The 12,554-nt window shown below is 47.9% G+C and overlaps 1 protein-coding gene across 1 annotated transcript in view; it reads left to right on the top strand.

The window, feature by feature from the left end:
* ALDH1A2 (aldehyde dehydrogenase 1 family member A2) overlaps window positions 1–12,554 on the top strand; it is a 73,377-nt gene that overhangs the window by 39,168 nt on the left and 21,655 nt on the right. The window contains exons 6-8 of the mRNA XM_053364494.1: window positions 6,768–6,829; window positions 9,143–9,271; window positions 9,516–9,629. Coding sequence (XP_053220469.1) covers window positions 6,768–6,829; window positions 9,143–9,271; window positions 9,516–9,629 — 305 coding nt within the window. The remainder of the gene's footprint in view (window positions 1–6,767; window positions 6,830–9,142; window positions 9,272–9,515; window positions 9,630–12,554) is intronic.

Below are 12,554 nucleotides of genomic sequence, written 5' to 3' on the forward strand. Positions count from 1 at the left end.
GGAAATGCCCAAGATGGCAGGGGGTCCCAATTGCTCAATGCAATATTGTGCAACCTTCTTGCAAACAAGTAAGAACTAATGCTGACCTCGCAGGATCTCCCTGAAGGTTTTGTGAAAACAAATCAGGGTGGATGCTCACTAAAGAGGTTCTCTGGAAGAGCCCCCAGATCGCAGAAAGTCTGACAGATGCCTTTTGCACCATTCTCCTATCCTGTCTTTTTAGAAGGGTGGGGGTTCTGACATGGGCAGTGCTCTACTGGGGAAAGTGAACAGCTCAGCACAATTCAAATATAGCCTTTGTCGTGGTGGACAGAATCTGATGACCCCATTTTTAAAAAAATCTATATTTTCAATTATCTCAAAAACTTTACTTAAAAACAAAACAAAATGAAAGATTGTTGTTGTTTAGTCGTGTCCGACTCTTCGTGACCCCCTGGACCAGAGCCCGCCAGGCACTCCTGTCTTCCACTGCCTCCTGCAGTTTGGTCAAACTCATGCTGGTAGCTTCGAGAACACTGTCCAACCATCTCGTCCTCTGTCGTCCCCTTCTCCTTGTGCCCTCCATCTTTCCCAACATCGGGGTCTTTTCCAGGGAGTCTTCTCTTCTCATGAGGTGGCCAAAGTATTGGAGCCTCAGCTTCAGGATCTGTCCTTCCAGTGAGCACTCAGGGTGGGTTTCCTTAAGAATGGATAGGTTTGATCTTCTTGCAGTCCATGGGACTCTCAAGAGTCTCCTCCAGCACCATAATTCAAAAGCATCAATTCTTCGGCGATCAGCCTTCTTTATGGTCCAGCTTTCACTTCCGTACATCACGACTGGGAAAACCATAGCTTTTACTATATGGACCTTTGTTGGCAAGGTGATGTCTCTGCTTTTTAAGATGCTGTCTAGGTTTGCATTGCTTTTCTCCCAAGAAGCAGGCGTCTTTTAATTTCGTGACTGCTTTCACCATCTGCAGTGATCATGGAGCCCAAGAAAGTAAAATCTCTCATTGCCTCCATTTCTTCCCCTTCTATTTGCCAGGAGGTGATGGGCCCAGTGACCATGATCTTAGGTTTTTTTGATGCTGAGCTTCAGACCATATTTTGCGCTCTCCTCTTTCACCCTCATTAAAAGGTTCTTTAATTCCTCCTCACTTTCTGCCATCAAGGTTGTGTCATCTGCATATCTGAGGTTGTTGATATTTCTTCCGGCAATCTTAATTCCGGCTTGGGATTCATTCAGCCCAGCCTTTCGCATGATGAAGTCTGCATATAAGTTAAATAAGCAGGGAGACAATATACAGCCTTGTCGTACTCCTTTCCCAATTTTGAACCAATCAGTTGTTCCATATCCAGTTCTAACTGTAGCTTCTTGTCCCACATAGAGATTTCTCAGGAGACAGATGAGGTGATCAGGCACTCCCATTTCTTTAAGAACTTGCCATAGTTTGCTGTGGTCGACACAGTCAAAGGCTTTTGCATAGTCAATGAAGCAGAAGTAGATGTCTTTCTGGAACTCTCTAGCTTTCTCCATAATCCAGCGCATGTTTGCAATTTGGTCTCTGGTTCCCCTGCCCTTAAAGTCCTATTGCACTAACTCTTTCTGTCATGGGGGTTTGGGGCAAAGCCAGAAAAATGTTCTAGCACTAATTAAAATATCATTTTAAAAAGAACTGATGAGATTATAAAATGGCACCCACCCAGGGGCGAAACGAGGTGTTATTTCACCCGGGTCAAAGGCCCAGTTTGGTATCCCCTGCTATGTGCATTTGCGCACAAACACATACAGGCTGGGAGCCTCGATGGCGCCCTTCTGGAGTCTTCACCTGTGGCAAAAACCCTGGCTGCCCCCCCCAAGAGCTATGGCATTGCACCCACCACAAGGTTTATAGTGAGTGTGTGCTGCACTATGAACAACACCCACACCAGCTGCATCGCACCCCCTCATGTGGGGGGGCAGGAAACCCAGAATCCTCTCTTCCTGGTAGTGTGGAAGGTCATCTGCAATGTTGATAATACAGTGGAAGAGTCATGATTAACTAATGTTGGGAACCACTCACCTGCAAGCAGCACCCTCGGGTCCCCCTCAGCGTGTCGGGAGATGGGCCTTGCTTCAGTGGCAGCAGAACCGCCATGCTTCATGCGGAAGGCCACAGGTTGGTGACCTCTCAGTGTCCTTGGACTCCAACTCCCATCAGCCCTAGACAGCACTGCCATGCTGTAAGCTGCAGAAGGTATGGAGGACGTGCCAGGATGGAGAAGGAGGAAGGAGACAGGCATGGGCTAAGAGCAGACAGGCTCTAATGCAAAGCATTTCATTGGGGATCTCACAACAGAGATGTATTTTTTGAGCTGGATTCAGCCTGTTGTTTTTTAAAGGCACATTTCGAAAGCAGCTCCTGAGATTCCCCCCTTTTCCAGAATGTTTTCTTTTTCGCAGGACTGGCCCTTCTGTTGACTTCTAAAAAAATCCAAGTTTCCTTTCTTTTTCGGGGGGGGGGTCAGTTCTCAACATTGCAAAATAAGAAGGTGGCTGGCTGACACATCGACCATCTTTCCTGTTGTCTCAGGAACAGGAAAGGAAGTGAAAATAATCCCCAAATCATTGTTTCTTGTAATTTGGGAGGCCTTTGTGCTGTTCCAGGAAGAGACTTCAGCTTGCCCAGTTCCCAGATGAGATTATCTGAGCAGAATAGGTTCTGTGTGCCCACTGCTCAAAACCTGATAATGATGTGTGATCTGAGCAGATGTGTTAAAAGGGATCTCCCTGGTTTCTGCAGAATTAGGGCTTCCAAGTTGCACAAGCGGGGGTTATTGTACGCACAAAAAGTCAGCCCCCTCTGTCTAGCTAGAATGTTTTCTTTCTGTCTCATCGTCTGTGCCTTTTACTAATTAGCCAATCTTTTCCTCTCTCTCCTTCTCCTCTTTCCTGTCCCTACTGCTTCTTATCGGGCTCCTCCTTGCTCCCACTTCACTGATAACGGGCCTATCTTTATTAGTCTCCTTCCAGGGCCTTGGAAACATCACACGGAGCAAAAGCAAATCCCCAGCTGGTCAGTCTGGAGCTCTGCACTGGTCTGTCTTTCTCCCACTCACCCCACCCCGTTTTGTGGAGCAAGCGGAACAGGGTGAAGAAATTCAGCGAGCTAGAGAAGGGGCTTGTTTCTAATCAAAGTCAAGTTGAAAACTATGTTTAGAAACCAGGATGCTTTCTGGATTCATCCCTTTATTATGACCAGATGTTTGCACAGATGCCTTCCCAAAACGCAACCAGCCCCAGTAAATCTTGATGTGTCCCTTGCCAGCTTTAGCTGCGGACTCCTGGCGTACTGGGCGAGTGACACATCCTAAGCCTGTGGGGAACTCCAGGAACCCCTAAAAGTCCTACTAGTGTGGAACTACAAGGCAGCAAGGAAAGAAAGACTCAAAGGCTCCTGTGTGCCCAAACAGAGAGAGGAGGAGGCTGCCCGCTATAGCTCTCCATGAAATTCATTGTTTGCGCCTTGCTCTCCCTCCAACTAGTCTTGGCTGGCGGAGGTGATGTTGCATTGGGTCTGATTGGATCACTCATTTTTCCCAATGGGGACAGGAGACTTGCTCACTGAGAAGGAGGTTGCCTGTTGCATCTCTGTATGTGTTTCCCGCTTCTGGTCACAACAGCAGCGGAGCGTCTCCATACCGCTTGTGTGTGTGTTTGTGTGGGTGGGTGCACGCTCGTGCCCTTGCTGGGGGTGGGCTGAGGGGCGGAAGACAAATGGAGCCCACCATGCCTGCCCAGCCCCTTTGGCACTGATCCAGCAGTTTCTTCTGATGGACTTAGCCCTGGTGATCCTACACCCTGCTGCTCTTTTGGGGTTCCCTGGAAAATCCTTGACCCAGTTTTGCTTTTCGGGGAGACTGGAGGGAAGGGGATTTCTCAAAATGTTGTTAAGTGTGCATATATATGTATTGTACATTGTTGTTTGCCACGTTTCAGCACACCCACCCTCCAGCCTTTGCAGGTTAAGAGTAAGGAAGAGGGTGCCCTTTGGCTCAAGGACCCAGACCTGGACACCAAACCCCCCCTTTTCCTGCTTGTCTTCCTTCAGTCCCTCTAGAATCTGCCTATCCAAAGTGCAAATGTTGCTGAATCTGGCAGCTGTCCTGGTACGTGCATGCGGATTCAGAGTGAGATTAAACAGCTTATTAAACTTTCATAAGTTTTATATATTATATGATGAAAGGAAGCTGTTATGGCTAATTTGCTAACACAAAACTGCTTCCACTCTCAGCTGTTGCAAAGTTAGTGAATCAGTTGTGGGCACTTGGCCACAAAGAGCTTTCATTTAGCAGTGGGAACTGAGCCCAAACTGGAGCTAAATTCATGTAAGCACCCCCCCCTTGAGTTCTCTGTACACATTGGGAGCCGTGGTTGGTGAAGCAGGGGAGACCAATGAGGATCAGGGCCCACTCACATTATAGTTAGCATTTGCCAAAAATGTAAAGAGGTGGGAGACCCAGTTTTTGATCCACTTGAGCCTGCCCAGTGTGTTCCCTTGTAGGAGTTAAAGGGAATTACCGTATTTTTTGCTCTATAAGACTCACTTTCCCCCTCCTAAAAAGTAAGGGGAAATGTGTGTGCGTCTTATGGAGCGAATGCAGGCTGCGCAGCTATCCCAGAAGCCAGAACAGCAAGAGGGATTGCTGCTTTCACTGCACAGCGATCCCTCTTGTTGTTCTGGCTTCTGAGATTCAGAATATTTTTTTTCTTGGTTTCCTCCTCCAAAAACTAGGTGTGTCTTGTGGTCTGGTGCGTCTTATAGAGCGAAAAATACGGTAGATAAATTCATGGAAGAGGATAAGGCTACCCATAGCTATTAGTCACAAGGGCTACCTGGAACCTCCATATTCAGAGGAAGTCTACCTATGGCAAGCTATTGCCTTCAAGCCCTGTCTGTGGACTTCCTGGAAGTGTTTGATTAGTCACTGTGGGCAAAAGAAAACTAGATGGATCCTTGGTCTGATTTGGCAGGGTTCTGGCTCTGGGGAGCTCCCCCCCCCAAAAAAAATTCAGTTTGGAGAAGCTGCCAGCTGGGCTGGCTGTTGGAGTGCATCTCAGTACTGAGATGGGATTGTATCCTGCACTGCACCATAGGGAGGTAGAGAAGGCTAGCTTAGAGGGTGCAGGACAGGTGTTGTGCCAGCCACAGCTCTGTCTGCTCCACACACACCCCTCAGCATCTGCCACCTGAGGCAGTTGTCTCACAGCGTCTAATGGTAGAGCAGGAAACTCTTAATCTCAGGGCTGTGGGTTTGAGCCCCACATTGGGTAAAAGATTCCTGCACTGCAGGGAGTTGGACTAGATGACTCTAGTGGTCCCTTCCAACTCTACAATTCTATAAAGGAGAATTCTATAAAGGTAGGGCAGTCCCAGGCTCCCCTTATGTCCCTCTCACCACTGCTGAAATGCATCACCACGCAGAGGGGAGAGGCAATAGGGTCTGTTCTGTGGGGCACTCTAAGTTCTGGTGAGGCAACAAGGAAAGCAAGCAGCGTCACCCTGGCATGTACTGCAATCTGACTGTGAACCCTGGAAGTAGCTCCTCAGAGCCTCTTCTGCAAGACTTGAACTTGGTGGTAGATGAACGTGGACCTTTTAGCTAGGGAGTTGATGCAGAATGATAAGCACCCAAAAGAAGAAGAAGAAGAAGAAGAAGAAGAAGAAGAAGAGGAGGAGGAGGAGGAGTTTGGATTTGATATCCCGCCTTTCACTCCTTTTAAGGAGTCTCAAAGCGGCTAACAATCTCCTTTCCCTTCCTCCCCCACAACAAACACTCTGTGAGGTGAGTGGGGCTGAGAGACTTCAAAGAAGCGTGACTGGCCCAAGGTCACCCAGCAGCTGCATGTGGAGGAGCGGAGATGCGAACCCGGTTCCCCAGATTACGAGACTACCGCTCTTAACCACTACACCACACTGACATTCTGCGAGCCCAGGGGGGGCAAGCTTGTTTTCTCCTGTTCCAGAGGGTAGGACCCAAACCAATGGATTCAAATTACAAGAAAGGGGGCTCTGACTAAACATTAGGAACACTGGTGCCACCTCCAGGGGGCCCTGGGGGCCTGGACACCCACAAAACTTTTGCTTTGGGTGCCCTCCCTCTGCCCCCCCCCCCGCATGCTGGCCCTGCACTTTGCTGCCTTATTTCTGGCACTCTGGCACCACGGCAGCAATTGGGCCGGGGCCTGCGCTTCTGCTGTGGCCATGGACATGCTTCTGGGATGTGTCTGTGCTGCAGGCCTCAGCTCAGTTGCCGATGTGGCATTGGAGCATGCACATACGCCGCACCTCAAGGTTCATGGCACCCACACTGTGGGGTCCAAGCAGCACTGCTGAAGGAAGAACTTAATGACAGTAAGCATTGCTCAACAGTGGGACAGGCTACCTGGGAAGATGGCGGACTCTCCTTCTTTGGAAGTTTCTGAACAGAAGTTGAATGGCCATCTCTCACAGATGCCTTAGCTGTAAATCCTGCATTGCAGAGGGTGGACTAGTGACCCTTGGATCCCTCTCAACCCCACAATTCTATGATTCTGTGATCCATTCATTTAGAACACAGCAAATGAATTGGTGCTTCCAAAGTTCCCAGGCTGAATGTTCTCCAGTAATGCTTTGGTAGCTTTAAAAAATATATAGTCCCACCCATCAAAGCTGTCTCAACCTCTTCCCCCTTGGGTTTCCTTTTCTTTTTTGTGTGGCTTGCCTGGCCCAAGTGCTTCTGAGAGTAACCAGGCTCCTCTCTTTCAGACGGAGATTATTTCACCTTTACAAGACATGAGCCCATCGGTGTGTGTGGACAGATCATCCCTGTGAGTATCTGTGCTCGCACCTCATATTTATTTTCACTGGAATGAGCTCCCTTGAAAAGGCCCATAAGCCCCAGGCTTCAGCAAGGCGTGTTTTTCATTATGGGAGACCAGGCAATGGGGTGAGGGGGGAGGCAGGCGGAACTGAGCGCACATTGTTGACATATCTTTAACAGCCGCCCTACCAGTGCTTATTTGCACATCCTAATAGAGTTTTAGAGCTGCATTATTAGGGAGGTGAGGCCTCCAGTCACAGAATTCCCAGGACTGGAGAGAGCAAAGCAAAACACGGCATTAGCATCAGGCGGCTGTCAGCCAATTGAGATGTTTGCACAATGGGGAGGAAGTGGAGCCCCCCCCCTTTCAATCCAGCAGGATCTTTTTATCTCTCCTGTTCCAAACTGCGGCGTAACTGGGATCCAGGGAGGATAATTTTCAGGTTCTTCATCTTTTTCCTTCTTGCCCTAAACAGGGCAGAAAACTCCACAATATAATATACTTCCCTAGAACTGGTCCCTTCCATTGGGCAAAAGGGGCTATTGAGGAGTTTGCTGAAGAGGAGTGCCCCCCACCAGAGAGGACCCCTGGTGTCCCCCTTCCAGCAGGAGGTGGCTATAACATCTTCTCCCCCATCTGGATTAGCCTTCCACTGCTAGAGCCGGCTCAGTCTGTCAGATTTGTTGTAGGTCTGGAAAGGCAGGTGCAAAGGTGCAAATGTCCTTGACTAACACAGAGTAGCTTCCGTTGTGTGACAGAAAGAACAGCTTCCCCCCTGGGCAGTTTTGCATCTGATGCCCCTGGTTGATGTGCCTGCTCCTGATGTAGAGACATCTAGCTGGTCTCCCAGGGAAAATTGGATTCAAAGCTTCAGACTCAGAGCAGGAAAAGAGGAAACGCAAAGGCCACAGACTTCCATCACATCTATTGCATGATTGGGGAGGTGGGGAGAGTGCATGATCCAGTATAGCTTCATGTTGCAGAGGGCATCTCTGCTATATCCACCAGCTTCAGGGCCCCACAGAGTTCAAAGGGTTGGCTGGAGAAATTGTGCTACTCAGGCCAAGGTCTGCATCCCTACAAGAAGTCCATCGTGTCCCCCATTAAAGGGGTACAACAGTGCACCAGCTCCCCTTTAGTAACTGCGTCTCTTGATTTGGAATGGCTTCTCACTGTTAAAACCAGAGAGTCCCTGCAAAAGCATTCAAACTGTAATCTGCTGCTACAAAACCCCACAGACTTAATGAGCATTTTAAAACAAACGTTTGCAAGTTGCTCGGAAACTGCCAAGGTCAACCCAGAGTCCTGAAGCCCAGTGCCAGCTCCGATTAAAATCAGCACAGCTAAGCCTTCTAATCTGTGTTTGTACAGGACTGCACAGCAATAGGGGTCCTAGTGACACCCCCTACCAGTGGTGTTTAAATAAGTTATCATTCAAATAGTTAGCCAAAATATCCCCAGTAGTAGTTCTGACGAATATCAGAGCCTCGTGTATTTTAGTGCCTGTTTGAAAAGAGCAGAAGAACCAACTGATGGAATTTGCTGTCACAAGAGTGATGATGGACCTCTTGCCACAGAGCCATGAGCCATGAGCGAGAAGGAGATCAGTGGCTGTTAGTCATGAGTGCTAAAGGCAGCCCCCATGTTCAGAGGCAGCGGGGTGGGGGGCTTTGTTGCCCTCATGCCTTGCATAGTTGGCCACTATTGGAAACACAGAACTAGGCTAGAGGAACGTGGTCTACACCTGCAAAACCTCACTTAGGAAGTTTGGCTTTGATTTTTTATTTTTCTGTGTACATTTAATTGTGGGATGTTGTATGTGGAGCATACAGTAGTTACAGTAGATGTAAAATATCCAAGGACATCAGTTGGCCAAGCCCAGTTTTAGGAAGATTGCTTTTCATTTTTTAAACAATGATTATGATGCTGCTGCTTTTGTATTCTGGTCAAACCAGAGGCATTCCAGACTGCAGAATTGGAACGACACATTGGCACTGCATGATTACTGTGCTTAATATGAGTACAGTTCACCTACAGAGCACTTATAGTTTTTCTAAGCACAATCTAACAGACTTGATACAAAAGGAAAAAAGGACTAGGGAGGGAAGAGGAAAGCAAACACTGGAGCAGGTTGATGTTGCTCTAATGTTCTCCACCTTGTTCTTTAAAATGGACTAAATAAGTAAATAAATATCACTGGTGGATTGATAAGCTAAAACTGCCTTTGGCAACCCTTTTGCCCTCCAGAGGACTCAAGCAGCTAGGATTTCTTGGGTCGTGCGGCTGCCTTAGTAATAATGGCTGCATTCTTTCCTACAGTGGAATTTCCCCCTCCTGATGTTTGCGTGGAAGATTGCACCTGCTCTCTGCTGCGGCAACACCATCGTCATCAAGCCGGCAGAGCAAACGCCGCTGACCGCGCTCCACATGGGAGCCCTCATCAAGGAGGTGAGCAGAGCAGCGGGGTCAGAGCCGGGCTTTTTTCAGCCAGGCCTTGCCAGAACTCAGTTCTGGAACTCGGTTGTAAGAGAGCAAGGGAGGTGTTCATGGTGAGTTCTGGCACCTCTTTTTCTAGATAAATAGCACTGGGTCAGAGAATGCATCCGGGGAGCTGCCCAGCTTGGCTTGTGTGTGGTCCATTCACCCTAAACAGCTTGCCCCTCCCCCTTCTCTCTCTCTGTTGTTGCAACAGGCTGGGTTTCCACCCGGAGTGGTCAATATCGTGCCAGGATTTGGACCCACCACCGGCGCAGCGATTGCTTCTCATGTGGGGATTGATAAGATTGCCTTCACTGGATCCACTGAGGTAAGTGGGTACTCTAGAAGGTGTTTGGCTTCACCTCAGGAGGAAAGGGTACACCCAACAAGGCATGCTGGTGCCTGCGGTGGAGATTCGCTTTCCCAGTTAAGGCCAGGGCAGAGCATCACCCCCAGGAAGTCCTCGCTGAACTACCTGGGAGATGTGCCACAGGCCTGCCCATTTCAGTGGGGCTTTGCAGAAGTCCTTTCCCAGCAGCCTCTGGAGGTCTGGCACGCTACACTTTTCCCAAAGGCCCTGAAGAAGAGTCCTTTGCCCGAGAGGGTCTTTACAGAGGTGGAGCTTCTCTTGGTTGCTGTGGTTTTTAATGGAACTCCTGTTGGGTTTGAAGAGACAGATAAATGTGGCTGCAGGCCATGTGCTTTCCTAGAGAGGATTTCAGGTGTTCCCTTTAGTGTTGCTGTTGTGTTTTGAACTTTAATACATCGGCCACCTTGAAAGAGTGCTTCTTGGAAGGGCAGCATACAAAAGTAAAATTAAAATTAAAATAATGAAGATAAGCTTGTCCCTGGATTGTGCCCAAGGTGGGGCCCCTTCACCATAGACCCTGCAAAGGCTCCCTCAGATGGCTACTACCTATTGACACCAATATCGGAGCATTCTGGAGAGTCTGGTAAAGACAGAGTCAGGTTCCATTGACAGATTTTGTAGCTGTATGTGGCCTATATTTCAGTTAAAGAGACTCTCACGCAGGATGCACTCCTGATTGCGGGACGAAAAATACAGATGGATTTGGTTTCAGAATTGTCTCTTGTAGCCAAAATAAATTTTTAGCATCATTCCAGCGGGCTTTCATTTCTAATAGGCGTTTAAACTCAAAATGCTGTGGATTTTGCCCTAACTCAATACCTGCCTTTAAGAGCCTTACTAATAGGAAGTGAAAAGCGTTACAGAGATGAAAAAAAGCAATTCTCTAAGAACCTAAAGTGGGAACAGCTGGAACATTTTAATGTAACGCGAGTGTAAACTGTTCCATATTGTTTTTTATTTCCTGTTCTGTGGAATTCTTGTAACAGCAAGTCGATGTAGTAACACTTTCAAACCAGTCTTGTAAGATCAGCTGTTCTGCAGAGCATTGGGCTTCTCAGAACTAATGAAGGCTGCCTGGCTTTGTTAACATAAAGGTGGAAATGGTTTGTTTTCTCCTGCTTGTATCCGTTGAATATCCCTTGCACAACCTGAAGACTCGGTTTACTCCTGCTTTCAAAATTTATATGCCTTCACCTCCAGGAACTGGGAGCAGCGAGTGATAGTTTAGGAAAATTAAAAGAGGTCTTGTTAACAGGCAATAGAAAGGTTGGCGAAGTTTGCCAGATTCAGGCCCATAGACAAGCTTCCTGGTAAGGCCTGCCTCAAACTTCTGAAATCTTTTCTGGCTTGGCTTTTCATCCACGCTGGGGAAGACATCTCAACCCGGATGCCCCACAATCAATCGGTAGATCCCGATCGACCTGTTGGACATCCCTGATCTCAGCTGTCTAATATAATTTGTGTGCATCTGTGCAATACCCATTCACATGAACAATACAGAGACCCATATGCTCTAATGGGATACTTGTATATACTGTATAATTGTTTTAAAAATTATGTACTTTTTTCTTTTTAAACCTCCTTACTGTTTCTCCAAAGAGACTGAACACAGCTAACAATCAGCAATAAAAACAGAGTAACACAAATGTATGCACTATTGACTTTTAAAAGATGTAGAGAACACATTAAAATTGATAGGACAAGCAACTAATCCAGCCTCTTTGACAAATTCAAGCAACACAAAAATAGCAAAAAGTACACAACTAAAGACCCTTTTGAAAAGTCAGGTCTTTGCCAACTGCCTGAAACTGTGAAGGAACTTGCTCTGCAAGCTGTTTCATAGAGGAGGTGCCACAACAAGGAAGGCCCTGTCCTTAGCTTCACCACCTAAGGTGGAGGGATTAGGATCAGGGGCCCATCTGAGTACTGGAGTTTGCAGGGAGAAACATAAAGAAACGTGGGGACTTGAGGCCCATGGAAGTCTTTCATCTGTGCCACCCAATTCTATACCTGTTACTCAGAAGAAGTTTCTGGTAAACACAGACCAGCTCACTCCCAGACAAGTACCTGTAGGATCTCAGTCTTTGCTGATCAATCACATGCATTTAGGAAGAAGAGTTTGCAGCCCTGCTGCTTGTAAAACAACATGGCCATTGCCAGTTAACTTTTTTTGGTCATCCTCCAACTCCTGAATAATGACTGTTTGGTGTTGGGGGGAGATTGGGAGATGGACCATATGTCAGATCTTTGTGGAGCCTTTGATGTGCTCTCCCCATCCCAGCACCCCGCCTCTTTTCCCATTCACGGCTCACCTCTCCCAGGTGGGGATGCAGCGGGGCGACGGTCCCCCCCAGCCTGCAGGCAGGCAACTTCTTACACGAACCCGCCCGTCATGGATCGCTTCTCTGCGCAATCCCCCATCGCTTGTGTTTCATGCTGCCATGGCTCATTAGGGACAGCTCTGCAAAAATGCTGGGTTTCTGTAAGCACCAAGGCTGAGGCCCAAATGCTGCCTTTGGGAGAAAGGAAAGCAAAATGTGTGCTCCACACTCCATGCTTTTTCGCCCGCTGGGCCTCAGATCAGTCACAGAGCCCTCAGAAGTAGAAGAAACGGGTGTGGAGAAAGAAGGACGTTTTTCTCCTTCTCTCCATAGTGCAAGAACTAAATGGGATCCTTCCATGAAGCTGAATGGTGGAAGATTCGGGACAGTCTAAAGGAGGGACTTCTCTGCACATCTCAGAGTTAAATGATGACATTCACTTTTGCAAGGTGTACAATGGCTACCAACGTGGACTTTTTCTAAATGGGAATTGGATCAATCCATGAAGCATAACACTCTCAGTGGCTACTAGCCCAAATGGCTAGTATGGCCTGCTGTGGCT

This window comes from Podarcis raffonei, chromosome 14, assembly GCF_027172205.1.
Source record: "Podarcis raffonei isolate rPodRaf1 chromosome 14, rPodRaf1.pri, whole genome shotgun sequence".
NCBI lineage: Eukaryota > Metazoa > Chordata > Lepidosauria > Squamata > Lacertidae > Podarcis > Podarcis raffonei.